At 67.1% G+C, this 11,748-nt stretch overlaps 4 protein-coding genes across 8 annotated transcripts in view; 3 read left to right on the top strand and 1 right to left on the bottom strand.

Annotated features, from left to right (window-relative positions):
* The window catches only part of HDGF (hepatoma-derived growth factor), a 7,045-nt gene extending 4,342 nt beyond the window's left edge, over positions 1-2,703 (top strand). The window contains exons 2-6 of the mRNA XM_017808643.1: positions 1,397-1,473; positions 1,569-1,707; positions 1,797-1,973; positions 2,052-2,242; positions 2,369-2,703. Of these exons, the coding sequence (XP_017664132.1) occupies positions 1,397-1,473; positions 1,569-1,707; positions 1,797-1,973; positions 2,052-2,242; positions 2,369-2,375 (591 nt within the window). The 3' untranslated portion in view covers positions 2,376-2,703. The remainder of the gene's footprint in view (positions 1-1,396; positions 1,474-1,568; positions 1,708-1,796; positions 1,974-2,051; positions 2,243-2,368) is intronic.
* A 1,107-nt stretch (positions 2,704-3,810) lies between these two features.
* MRPL24 (mitochondrial ribosomal protein L24) lies at positions 3,811-5,917 on the top strand. Of its 2 annotated transcripts, none has more exons than XM_017808652.1 (6): positions 3,811-3,829; positions 4,874-5,057; positions 5,143-5,238; positions 5,321-5,424; positions 5,509-5,639; positions 5,720-5,917. In XM_017808652.1, the coding sequence occupies exons 2-6, from the start codon at positions 4,878-4,880 to the stop codon at positions 5,854-5,856; spliced, it is 648 nt and encodes a 215-aa protein (XP_017664141.1). In that variant the 5' UTR covers positions 3,811-3,829; positions 4,874-4,877; the 3' UTR covers positions 5,857-5,917. The 2 variants fall into 2 exon arrangements, with proteins under 2 accessions (XP_017664141.1, XP_017664140.1); XM_017808651.1 differs by having other exon boundaries at positions 3,813-3,829; positions 4,793-5,057.
* Positions 5,918-5,945: 28 nt separating this feature from the next.
* RRNAD1 (ribosomal RNA adenine dimethylase domain containing 1) lies at positions 5,946-9,884 on the bottom strand. Of its 4 annotated transcripts, none has more exons than XM_017808648.1 (7): positions 9,713-9,884; positions 9,157-9,416; positions 8,798-9,076; positions 8,662-8,724; positions 7,850-8,574; positions 7,116-7,303; positions 5,946-6,193 (listed from the first exon to the last, which is right to left on the bottom strand). In XM_017808648.1, the coding sequence occupies exons 2-7, from the start codon at positions 9,406-9,408 to the stop codon at positions 6,045-6,047; spliced, it is 1,656 nt and encodes a 551-aa protein (XP_017664137.1). In that variant the 5' UTR covers positions 9,409-9,416; positions 9,713-9,884; the 3' UTR covers positions 5,946-6,044. The 4 variants fall into 4 exon arrangements, with proteins under 4 accessions (XP_017664137.1, XP_017664139.1, XP_017664138.1 ...); XM_017808650.1 differs by having other exon boundaries at positions 8,662-8,703; positions 9,740-9,884; XM_017808649.1 differs by lacking the exon at positions 9,713-9,884 and adding an exon at positions 9,569-9,670.
* Positions 9,885-9,953: 69 nt separating this feature from the next.
* Positions 9,954-11,748, top strand: part of ISG20L2 (interferon stimulated exonuclease gene 20 like 2) — a 7,057-nt gene continuing 5,262 nt past the window's right edge. Inside the window, exons 1-2 of the mRNA XM_017808392.1 lie at positions 9,954-9,993; positions 10,336-10,952. Coding sequence (XP_017663881.1) covers positions 10,365-10,952 — 588 coding nt within the window. The 5' untranslated portion in view covers positions 9,954-9,993; positions 10,336-10,364. The remainder of the gene's footprint in view (positions 9,994-10,335; positions 10,953-11,748) is intronic.

Raw genomic sequence — 11,748 nt, 5'->3', positions numbered from 1 at the left:
CTCCTCCTCCTCCTCCCCCACCGCCGTCGGTGCCACGCGGGGATGGAGCTGCTGCTCCCGGCTGCCACCATGGGCCAGGGTCCTGCTGGGGGCTGCTGCCAGGGCCAGACTGACCTTTGCACCAGCAGGGACCATCCCTGCTCCTGGAATGTTCCTGTGCCTGTGGGGAGCAGGGGGCATTGGGACACTGGGGCAGGATGGTGGTGGTGGCCCTGGGGCGCTGGGTGGAGGCACATCACCAATCCCAAAACACACCTGGATCCAAGAGGATGGGTGCAGAATGGCCTGGATGCCTGTTTGGGCAGTGGGGATGGCACAAAGGCACATCCCACCCTGGAATGGGATGTCACTCCAACCATCCACCGTGTCCCAGTGCCCACACGGAGCCCCTCGCCAGTGTCTCCTCCTGCCCGGCTGCCCCTGGGACTGTGCCAGCATTGCCCCTTGGGAAAGGGGCACGTGTTGGTTCCATTCCCAGGTCTGGGAATGAAACAAAGAGAAAACCTCGGCCCTCCATTGCGTTTGGGATGGGTTGGTGACATGCTGGGAGGAAGAGGGGAGAAACCCCAGTGACGGGAGTCCTGTTGCAGCACCCTGGCCCTGCTGGCTGGGGAAACTGAGGCTCAGCGAGCCGGGGGGGTTGTGGTGCCTTGGGAAAGGTTGTGCCATGAGTCAGCAGAGTGCTGGGAATGGGACCCAGCACCCCTGGGCACCGGCACTGGCACCTTCCAGCCTGGTGACGTGCCAGCGCCCGCCCCGAGACCCCCACACGCATCCTCCTTCGGCTCCTTCCACCTCCCTTTGAGGCTTTCTCAGGGAATTTATGGCTGCTGGCTGCAGGGGGGGTTATTTTTAGATGCTATAAAAAGCAGCCAGAGTTGCTTTCGCTCCCTTCCCGCTTGGCGCCTCGGGATTATTCACGCTCGGTGGAGCAGCACCTGCCCATGGGGTTGGCACCGTCTGCCCACTGACCCCACAGCCCTTGCCGGGCTGTCCCCTTGTCTGGTGACCCCGTTTTGGCTGGGGGGTCCCAGTAGCAGGACGGTGTCCCCTGGAGCACCCCGATCCCTGTGCCCCAGGCTGGAGGTGACGCCTCTGGCTCTGCTGGCACTGCCGGCAGCGCCTGAATTTGCTGAGTGTGTCTGAGCTGGTCTAGACAAGGGCTTACGGGGGGGTGGGAGAAGGGGACCCCTGTGACCCCGCTCTGGTGGGCACAGCCACTTGTTCCATTGGCCACTATTGCCAGCTGGTGGGTGAATTCCCAAGGAATCGTGTTCTCCTCCCTCCCCAGGCTGTGCCTGTTGGTGGGACGCCAGGCTGGGGGGATGTCCTGGGATGATCTGGGGAGCCCTGGGGGGCTCTTCCCTCCCTTCTCACCCCATCTTTTTTGTCACAGATTGATGAGATGCCAGAAGCTGCAGTAAAATCCTCCTCCAATAAGTACCAAGTCTTCTTCTTCGGGACCCACGAAACGTGAGTGGGAGCCGGGGCCCAGGGGGTGCTGACGGGGTGGGCGACCCCGGGCCTTTGGGAGAGCCCCCCCTCACCGCTTTTACCCCCTGGCACAGGGCATTCCTGGGGCCCAAAGACCTTTTCCCCTACGAGGAGTGCAAGGAGAAGTTCGGGAAACCCAACAAGCGGAAAGGGTTCAGCGAAGGTTTGTGGGAGATCGAGAACAACCCCACGGTCAAAGCCTCCGGCTACCAGGTGGGTCACGAGCTGGAGGGTCCCAGCACCTCCTTCCCCCCCCAGTCCCTTTCCTGTGTCCCCTCTGTGAGCCCCCGGTGTCTCCCCAGCCCACCCAGAAGAAGAGCTGCCCCGAGGCGGCCGAGCGGGAGCCGGATGGGGATGGGGAGAAGAAGGGCAACGCCGAGGGCAGCAGCGACGAGGAGGGGAAGCTGGTGATCGACGAGCAGTCCAAGGACAAGAACGAGAAAGCTGGGATCAAGAGGAAAGCGGAAGATGCTTTGGAGGTAGCAGGGGGGGACACTGGGGACAACGGGGACCTGGGCGAGGGGGGCTGGGCTGAGCCGAGCTCTCCCCCCACCCAGGACTCCCCCAAACGCCCCAAGGATGCGGAGGGGCAGGAAGGGGAGAAGAAGGTGGACAACGAAGAGGCCCCCAAGGAGGAGCCCAAAGCCAACCCGGGCGAAGGAGAGAAGAACAGCGACGCCGCCGACGCGCCGGACGCCAACGAAGCCAAGCAGGAGGGCAAGGAGGAGGTCAGAGACCACAAGGAGAGGTGAGGGTGGTGTGGTGATCCCTGTGCCCCACAGCCGGGCTCCTCCCGCCTGCCCTGGGCCTGGGGGGACAGCCCTGGCACTGTGGGGTGTGACAGCGTGCCCGGGTCTGTTCTTGGCCCCCACAGCCTGTAGCAGCTTCCCCAGAGAGCTGATCCTACCCCGCTGGCTCCCGGGTGCTGCCCCGGCGTCGCCCTCGCTGGCTCGTCGCGTCCGGAGCTCCTGGACGGCAGAAACCGACCCCAAAAATGAAATTTCAAAAGGAAAAAAAAAGAAAAAAAAAACCAAACAAAAAAAACACACAAAAAGGAAAAAAAAAAAAGAGAGAGAGAGAGAGAGGAATGCAGAGCAGCCCGGTACCGACCCCGAGCGCCCGCCCTGCCGTGGGTGCAACGCTTTGTATTAGTGATTCCTCGGGGCTGAGCAGTTGATTTGAAATAAAAGCGATTCTTGCCTTTTTAAAGCGCTTTCCGGGCCCTGGGTCGGCCACTACCCAACCCCTTGGGTGGTTTTGGGGACCCTTTGGGCTTCCCAGAGGGGCTCTGGCAGCTCTGGGGTGTGGGGCTGGAGCACATGGATCTGGGGCTGCTCTTGGGAGAGAGCAGGGGCTGGGACTTGGGACTGGGAAAGGGAAAGAGCCAGGGGGAGGTTTCAGAGGGGAGATGTTTAATAAAATAGAAACCATGGAGTCCTGGAATATTCTGAGCTGCAGGGGACCCACAAGGATCATTGAGTCCTGGCCCTGTACAGGACACCCCAAAATCCTCCCAAATCCCAAAATCCCGACGTCCAAGCACTCCTTGACCTCTGGAGTAATGGAATAATGGAACATCCTGAGTTGGAAGGGACCCATCAGGATCATCTAACTCCTGGCCCTGCTCAGGACACCCCAAAATCTCCCCAGTCCCAAAATCCCGACATCCAAGCACTCCTTGACCTCTGGAGTAATGGAATATCCTGAGCTGGAAGGGACCCATCGGGATCATCAAGTCCAACCCCTGGCCCTGCACAGGACACTGAAAATCCCACCATGCGCCTGAGAGTGTTGTCCAAACATTCCTTGAGCTCTGGCAGGCTCAGGGCCATGACCACTGCCCTGTTCCACATACTCAACCCTGTGGGGAGAGGCCAGACCGGGGGGGAGGATTTGGCCGTGCCCGGATCCCCACGCAGGGGACAGCGGGGACCCCTTGGTGTCCCCCAGGACCAGCCCCAGGGGGACGGGCAGGGCAGCAGCAGAAAATGGAGCCGTGGCCAAGCGCCAGCCCCGGCGGGACTACAGCTCCCGGCAGCCGCTGCTCGGCGGGCCGGGACCCCGCGGGAGCCACGGCGGGGTTCGGGGAAGGGGTCGCAGGGACCGGGATCACCGAGGGGGACACCGGGGGGGGCGGCGGGACTACAGCTCCCGGCGTGCAGCGCGGCAGGACTGCAGCTCCCGGCGTGCACCGCGCCACCACACTCCCTCCCGCGGGCTCCGCAGCGCCCCCTGGCGGGCCCGCGCGGCCCGGCCTGCACCGCGCCAGACCACGCCCACACCACACGGCCACGCCCCCTCCAGGCCCCGCCCCCCCGGAGCGCGGGACACGCAGGTGAGTGGGGGGGGGTCCGGGACTATTTTGGGGGGTCTGTGGGGCTCTTTTGGGGTGTAGGGGGGGTTCTGTAGGGTCTCGGGTCCCTCTGTGGGCAGGGGGCCTCTGCCGGATGCCTGGGTGCCATTTCCGGGGGTGGGCGACTCTGCGGGTGCGCTTTGGGGGTGGGGGCTCCGCGGGATCCCTGGGGGTCCCTTTGGGGGTGAGGGAGGGGGGTCTTCTGGGGCCTGGCTCCCCTTGGGGAGCGAGGGGGTGCTCCGCCGGGGTTTGAGTCCCCTTTGGGGGTGGAGGGTCTGCGGGATTCCTGGGTCATCTTTGGGGGTGGGGGGGCGTCTCTGGGATCCCTTGGTCCCCTTTGGAGGGGTGTGGGGGGACTCTGCGGGATCCCTGGATCCCCTTTTAGGGATGAGGGGGGCTGTGCAGGATCGCAGAATCCCCTTTGAATGGGGGGTGCCCTGCGGAACCCCTGGGTCCTCTTGGGGGGCGGGGGGGGCTCTGCGGGACCCCTGGGTGCCATTTCCGGGGGTAAGGGAGGGATCTACGGGCCCCTTTTAGGGGTGAGAGGGAACGTTGCGGGATCCCTGGGTCTCTTTGGGTGTCTTCTGGGTCCTGGCTCCCCTTTGGGAGTGGGGGAGTGCCCCACCGGGGTTTGGGTCCCCTCTGGGGGGTCGGGGGGGGTCTGTGGGATCCCTGGGTCCCCTTGGGGGGCATGAGGGGACTCTGCAGGATACCTGGATCCCTTTTAAGGATGGGGGGACCTCAGAATCCCGTTTGGGTGGGAGGTGCCCCTGTGGGACCCCTGGGTCCTCTTTGGGGGTAGTGGAGGCTCTGCTGGGTGTCATATCCCCTTTGGGGGGGGCTGCTCTACCAGACACCCGGATCCTCCTTGTGGGGGGGCTCTGCCAGGGCCTGGCTCCCCTTTGGGGGGCAGGGGGCTCCAGCATCACCCTGCCTGCCCCCCAGCCCGGCACACCCATCACCCCCGGGAGCACGAGGGGTGTCCCCGGGGGGTCACAGGGCCCCCCCTGACCCCCCGACCCCCAGCACCATGCGGCTTTCGGCCCTGCTGAGCGCGGCACGGCCGCGGCTGCCCCTGGGGTACCGCCACGGGACGTGGCCCCCCGACAGCGCGGCCGCCCGGCTCCGCAACCCCCCTGGGCAGCGCCGCCGCAAGGTCTTCGTGGAGCCCATCGCCGAGGACGACTGGAAGGTGTTCTGGGGGGACACGGTGAGTCTCCCCATACCCCCCAGGGTCCCCCTCCAGGCTGGCGGCCAGGCTGGGGGTCCCAGCTGTACCCCCTCTCCCCCCACAGGTCCAGGTGCTGACCGGGAAGGACGCGGGGAAGCAGGGGAGGGTCACCCAGGTCGTGCGCCCCCGGAACTGGGTCGTGGTGGAAGGGCTGAACACGGTGAGGCTGGGGGGGATTCGGGGGGTGCTATGGAGGCTGGGGGGGGGTCACGGGCTGTCGGTGACCCCGAATCCCCTCGCAGCACTACCGTTACATCAACCGCACGGCCAAGTACTCCGGGACCTACATCGCCAGCGAGGCGCCGCTGCTGCTCAACCAGATCAGCCTGGTGGACCCTGAGGACAGGTAACAGCTGAGGGGGGGCTGAGGAGACCCCGCTGAGCCCCCCCCGTGCCATTCTGCCCCCTCCCACCACCCGTGTGCCCGCAGGAAGCCCACAGAGGTGGAGTGGAGGTACACAGAGGAGGGCGAGCGCGTCCGCGTGTCCCTGCGCAGCGGCCGCATCCTGCCCGTGCCCCCGCAGCCACGCCGGGATGGCATCGTGCCCGAGAACTGGATCGGTGAGCGGGGCGGCAGAGGGCCTGGGGGGACGTGGGGAAGGCATGGGGGGCTCAGCTCTGCTGTCCCCTCGCCCACACAGACGGCCCCAAGGACACGTCAGTGGAGGACGCGCTGGCCAAGACATACAAGCCGTCCCTGAAGACCTTTGAGGAGGAGATCATGGATGCCATGGGCATCGTGGAGACACGGCGGGCCAAGAAATCCTACTGGTATTAACTGGGGGGGCAGACTTCCCCCCGGCTTGGGTTCTGCAATAAACACACCCCTCGATTTTCCATGTTTTTGGCACGTGGCACTTTCGGTGCAGCCCCAACTCGCTCACACCCAGCCCTGGGCAGTAAAAATCGCGGGTTTATTGTGGTTTGTGCCCGGGGCAGGGGGGCTCTGCTCTCCCCGAGGGGCTCTCAGCCCCCTGGGTCCTCGTCCTCGCTGCTGTCCCCGTCCTCGCTGTCCTCGGCCAGCACCGCGGCCAGCGGGGTCCGCGCGGCCACGAGCACCAGGTTCCGTGGAGAGAACAGGGGGTTGAAGAGGGGCACGAGGGCACAGTGGAAACCTGGGGGAGAGCAAGAGGGAGTGTCAGAGAGAGGGTCACGGGAGAGGATCAGAGCAAGGAGAGGGTTAGCAAGGAGAGAGAGGGTCGAGAAAGGAGAGGATGAGGGTCCAGAGGAAGGAAAGCTGGGTTGGGAGAAAGGAGACAGGACAGGGAGGGTTGGGAGAGAGGAGAGGGAATATCAGGAGGATTGGCAGAGGGAGGTTCAGGAGAGAGAAGGAAGGTCAGGAGAGAGGAAAGAGAGGGCCAGAAGAGGAGAGAGGGACCAGGAGAGAAGAGAGGTAAGGTCAGGGAGAGAAGGAGAGTTGGCAGAGAGGAAAGAGAGAAGAGGGAGGATCAGAGAGAAGGTTGGGAGAGAGGATAGGAGTGAGAAGAGGGAGGGAAGGTTGGGAGAGAGAGGGCCAGGACAGAGGAGGAAGAGGATCAGGAGAGGGTAGAGAGGAGAGGGAGGGCCTGGAGAGAGGGAACAGGAGAAAAGAGAAGGAGGAGCGGGAGAGAGAGGATCAGGAGGGTGGAGAGGAAAAGGAGGGTTGGGAGAGAGGAAAGAGAGGGAGGGAGGGTTGAGGAGAAGGAGGGTGGAAAGAAGGTTGGGGGAGAGGATCAGAATGAGGAGAGGGAGGGTCAGCGAGGAAAGAGAGCTTGGAAGAGAAGGAGGGTTGGGAGAGAGGATCGGAGGGAGAAGAGGGAGGGAAGGTTGGGAGAGAGAGGGTCAGGAGAGAGGAGGAAGAGGGTCAGGAGAGGGAAGAGAGGGGGGCCAGGAGAGAAGGGGGATCGGGAGAGAGGGTCGGGAGAGTGAAAAGGAAAGGTTAGGAAGAGAAGGAGGGTTGGGAGAGAGGAAAGGGAGAAGAGGGGAGAGCTAAAAAGAAGAGAGGAAGAGAAGGTTGAAGAGAAGGAGGGGAGGGGGAGGCCCCCCGGCCGTGCCCACCTCGCTCCCGCAGGTACAGCAGGCGGTCGAGCAGCACGAGGGTCTCCACGACGGGCGCCAGGAGCTGCTTCAGGGTGCAGAACGCGAGCACCTTGTGCTGCTGCTCCAGCATGGCCTCCACGGCCCCCGAGTCCAGCGGGACCCCCGACGGGTCCAGCCCTGCCAGGCGCAGCCCCAGGCGGGCGTACCTGGGGGGGGACGGTCACATGGGGGGCTGGCAGGGTCCCAGGAAGGGGTCCCCCCTCCCCAGACTCAGGAGGAGGGTCCCAGAAGGAGATCTGCCTTCCCCAAAATCACTGGGGGCCAGGAGGGGATGAAAAAGAGGGGATGAAAAAGAGGGTCCCCCTCCCCAAATTCACAGGGGCCCATGAAGGGTTCCAGAAGGGGGTTCCCCCTCCCCAAACTTATGAGAAGGGTCCCAGGAAATAGGTCTCCCCCTCCCCAAAATCACTGGGGGCCAGGAAGGGTCCCAAAAAAAAAGGTCCCCCCTCCCCAGATTCACAGGGCCCCAGGAAGGGTCCAAAAAAAGGGGTGTCCCCCCTCCCCAAACTCCTGAAGAGAGTCACAGAAAGGGGTCCTCCCTCCCCAAAATCACTGGGACCTGGGAGGAGATGCAGAATGGGGTCTCTTGCTCCCCAATGTCACAAGAAGGGTCCCAGAAGAGGGTCCCTTTCCCCCAAACTCGCCGGGGGCCAGGAGGGTCCCAGAAGGGGGTCCCCCCTCCCCAAACTCACTGGTGGAAGCCGAGGGCGTGCGCGTTCCTGCCCGCCTGCAGGCCCAGGTGCCTCTTGGCAGGGTCGGCGGCCTGGATGAGGCTCTCGAGGGCGGCGCGGTAGCAGTGGGTGCACAGGCGGGCGCCGCCGCTGCGCAGCCGCCCCTCGTACTCCTCCCGCGCGTGGCACGCGGCCTCCCGCGCCCGGTACGACAGCTGGTGGCCCGGCAGCGCCGCCACCGTGGCGCTCAGGGGGTACCCCGGCGGGGGGCAGCCGGGGGGCTGCGGGGCGGTCGACACTTTCATGTAGCAGCAGCCCACGGAGGCCACGGCGGCCACGGCGGGGCTGCGGGCGAAGTGGCGCAGCAGCGCCGGGCTGAGGTCGCCGCAGGCGTGGAGCCCCGTCACCAGCACCGGCCCCCCGTCCTCGGAGCCCCCCGGGCCCCCCAGCGGGTTCTGGGCGGCGGGGTCGGGCCCCGGCGGGTCGGGGGGCAGTAGGAATTCCCCCCAGGGAGCGGCGGGGTCGAGGCGCCCGGGGACGTGGCGCGGGGCGCGGGGGGTGAGGGGCCTGACAGGGTGGTTTGGGCGGCGCCGGGGGTGCCCCCCGTTCCCCGAGGCCCCCGTTTTCCGCAGCTCGCGCAGCAGCTCCCAGTCAAAGCACTTGGCCACCCCGGCCAGGCGGCTGTCGCTCTCCACTGCTGTGACCGACAGGCCGAGGCCAAAGGACAGGAAGCGGGAGAGGTGGCCCTGGGAGGGTGGACACGTGCTCAGAGGGGGTGGGGGGATCCCCCCAGAGCCCCCCTGTGTCCCCCCACCGTGTGCTCTTGCTCTCACCTGTCCCGCTCCGACATCCACCACGCGCTGGCAGCCGGTGCTCTGGCTCAGCCGCCGCAGCAGCTGTGGGGATAGGGGGTGTTGTGGGGCTGGGGGGGAGCTGGAGGCTTGCAGGGGAGGCAGGGGGGGCACCCACCTTGCCAAGGCGTTGGATCTCGTGCTGCTTTTTGAGCTTGATGTGGCGGCGCAGCAGCGGGTGCAGGCGGGGGCTCTGGCGCGGGGTCCCCCACGGGCGGTCCCGGGGGAAGGCAAGGGCCCGGGCGGCGGCGGCAAAGGCCAGCAGGGACAGGGGCCAGGCAGCCCCAGGACCACCACGGTCCCCCAGGAGCCCGGCCAGCTGCTGGGGGGTGGCACTGTCCAGGGCGGGCTGCCAGGCCAGGGGCAGCTGTGCCCACAGCCGCTCGGTGAAGAAATCCTGCGGGAGGGGGTTAGTGCGGGGGGCACGGCTGGGGGGACATGGCCGAGGGGGGCCAGGGGAGACGTGGGGACACTCACGATGACGAAGGCGTCGATCAGGGGCCGGTAGAGGCTCAGGAGGTGGATGATGTCAGCGGCTCGACGCTGCTCCGGTGACTCCTCCAGGTGCTCCTGGTGCTCCAGCGGCTGCCCCAGGTGATCCCGCTGCTGCTTCCGCTGCTGCTCCGGGTCTGGCAGCTGCTCCGGGTGCTCCTGCTGCTGCCTTGGGTTCTCCAGCGGCTGCTCCGGGTGCTCCGGTGGCTGCAGGATGAGATGGGGAGCAGCTGCCATGGCAGCACCTGTGGGTGGCAGCGGGAGGGGGTGTCAGCCCTGGAGCTCTGATGTCACTCTTGGGGCTCTGACATCACCCTGGGAGTGTCCCCTGGCACTCTGACATCACTGCAAGACGCGTCCCTATGGGGCTCTGATATCACCCCAGGTCTCACCCCACCTCCCCCTGGCTGTGCCCATCAACGTCCAGCGGTCGTAATACGTCACCAGACCGTGACGTCACGCAAGGACGCAATAACCCCTTTCCGCCCCCATGACGTCACGCGGCTGTGACACACCCCCCTCCCCGACGCCATGACGTCACCCAGGGGCGCCGCTCGCCCTCGAGCACCTGCGACTTCCCCGGGCCGGCCGGGACACCGGGCAGGCCGCGACAACCCCCCCCGGGCCAACACCGGTGAGCTGTAACGTCTCTTTCGACGTCACCGGTGACGTCACGCAGGCGCGGGTGGCGTTACGGAGCCGCCGCCGCCGCCCGCGCGCGCCGCCCGGCGCGGGCCGAGCTCCCGGCGCGGCCCGATGACGTCACTTCTGTAACGGGCCGGCCACGTGCCGCCCGCCGGCTTCCGGTTCCGGGCCGCGGAGGTGAGGGGCGGGGGGGGGTTGGGGCCGAGGGGTCCCGCGGTCCGTGCTGGGGGTCGTCGAGGAGTCCCGGGTGCCGAGGGGTCCCCGGTGTCGCTGCTTGGGCTGTCAGGAGTCCCCGGTGCCGGGGGTCCCGGGTCCCGGTGTCGAGGGGTCTCCCGGTGCCGGTGCTTGGCGGTCCAGGTGTTGGGTCTCCCGGTGCCGAGGGCTCTCTGGTGCCGGTGCTTGGGGTGTGGGGGGTCCCGGGTGTTCGGGGTCCCCGCTGCCGCTGTTGGGGGTCCTGGGTATCGGGGGCTCCCCGGTGCCGCGGCTCCCCCGCCGCTGAGCCGCCTCCCCCCGCCGCAGCAGCCCCGTCCCGCTTCCCCGGTCCCGCCATGGGGGATTTGATCCTCAACGTGGACTTGACCGCCCCCGAGTGCCGCCCCAAGAAGGAACGGGGCAACCGAAAGCACCAGAGCTTCGTGCGGCGGCGGCGGGAGCTGGAGCGCCGGGGGGTCCTGCGGCAGAAGCAGCTCCCCCCGAACCGGGGCGGGCCCCGGCGGACCCCGGCGAAGCCTCCCCCGTCGTGCCCTAAAGAGAACGGCTCTGCCGGGACCGGCGTTCCCTCTAACACCAAAGGGAAGGGTCGGGGGGCTGCCGGGGGCACCCCCGAATCCACCGGCGCCCCCTCGGCGCCCCAGAACGGCCGCGCAAAGACCAAGGGCAGGGGTCGGGGGGCGGTGGCCGGAGCCCCCCCGGCGCCCACCAAGCTGCTGGCCATGGACTGCGAGATGGTGGGCACGGGCCCCGGGGGCCGGACCAGCGCCCTGGCCCGGTGCAGCATCGTGTCCTACGACGGGGACGTTGTCTACGACCGGTACGTGCGGCCCGAGGCGCCCATCGTGGATTACCGGACCCGCTGGAGCGGCATCCGCCGGCAGCACATGGATAAAGCCGTGCCCTTCCACCAGGCACAGCGGCAGGTGGGCGGGGGGGCAGCCAGGGGGGCTGGGGGAGTGCGGGAATGGGGCTGGGGGAGCGTGGGAATGGGACTGGGGTCTGCAGGTCAGGGGAGGGGACTGGAATGGGGGCTTGGGGTGGGGGCTCAGGAGTGGGAGTAGGGGTTGTGAGGGTGGAGGGGGGGTGGAAATGGGGATGGGGGATGCAGGACCAGGGTCTGCAGGTTGCAGGATGGGACTGGAATGGGGGGTTGGGGGCACAGGGCTGGGAGTGTTGGTGGGGGGAGAGGGGCTGGGGGTGTCAGGCTGCAGGGCTGGGGGTGAAGGGTGTGGGGCCAGGGTGGTGGCTGCAAAATTGGGGTGGGGGGCTGCAGGGCTGGAAGTGTCAGGCTGTGGGGCCAGGGCTGGGATGGGGGGCTCAGGGGGAGTGGGGGGGCTGCAGGGTGAGGGGTGTGGGGCTGGGTGGGGGGATGCAGGACTGGGCTCATGGGCTGGGGGATGCGGGGCCAGGGCTGGGGGGTCGTGGGGCTGGGGGTTGGAAATGCTGGGCCGGGGGTGTGGGGTCGGGCTCTGCAGCTCAGGGGCTGGGGCCAGGGCTGTAGGTTGTGGGGTGGGGGGCTGAGGGGTGGGGAGCTATGGGGTTGGGGGTGAGGGGCTGCCCAGCTGGAGTGGAGAGTGCAGGGTAGGGATTGTGGGCTTGGGGTGGGGGGCTGTGTAGGAGTTGGGGGGGGGGCGCTGCAGGGCCGGGCTCTGTGTCCTGTGGGCTGGGGGACGCTGGGCCAAGGGTGGGGCTCATGGGCTGGGTGTGGGGGGCCGAGCT

This window comes from Lepidothrix coronata, unplaced genomic scaffold (assembly GCF_001604755.1).
Source record: "Lepidothrix coronata isolate B3197 unplaced genomic scaffold, Lepidothrix_coronata-1.0 Scaffold23, whole genome shotgun sequence".
Taxonomy (NCBI): domain Eukaryota; kingdom Metazoa; phylum Chordata; class Aves; order Passeriformes; family Pipridae; genus Lepidothrix; species Lepidothrix coronata.
The sequence above is the reverse complement of the archived record's forward strand: the minus strand, read 5'-3'. Positions and strand labels throughout refer to the sequence as shown.

Bases quoted from the DNA above. Each gene is read 5' to 3' on its own strand.
- RRNAD1 (XM_017808648.1), bottom strand. From the start codon at position 9,408: ATGGCAGCTGCTCCCCATCTCATCCTGCAGCCACCGGAGCACCCGGAG. The intron at 7,304-7,849 runs GTGAGTTTGGGG...GTCCCCCCCCAG, and splicing joins CACGCCCTCGGCTTCCACCA to GTACGCCCGCCTGGGGCTGC. The intron at 6,194-7,115 runs GTGGGCACGGCC...GCTCTCCCCCAG, and splicing joins GCTGTACCTGCGGGAGCGAG to GTTTCCACTGTGCCCTCGTG.
- MRPL24 (XM_017808652.1), top strand. From the start codon at position 4,878: ATGCGGCTTTCGGCCCTGCTGAGCGCGGCACGGCCGCGGCTGCCCCTG. The intron at 5,058-5,142 runs GTGAGTCTCCCC...CTCCCCCCACAG, and splicing joins AGGTGTTCTGGGGGGACACG to GTCCAGGTGCTGACCGGGAA. The intron at 5,239-5,320 runs GTGAGGCTGGGG...ATCCCCTCGCAG, and splicing joins TGGTGGAAGGGCTGAACACG to CACTACCGTTACATCAACCG.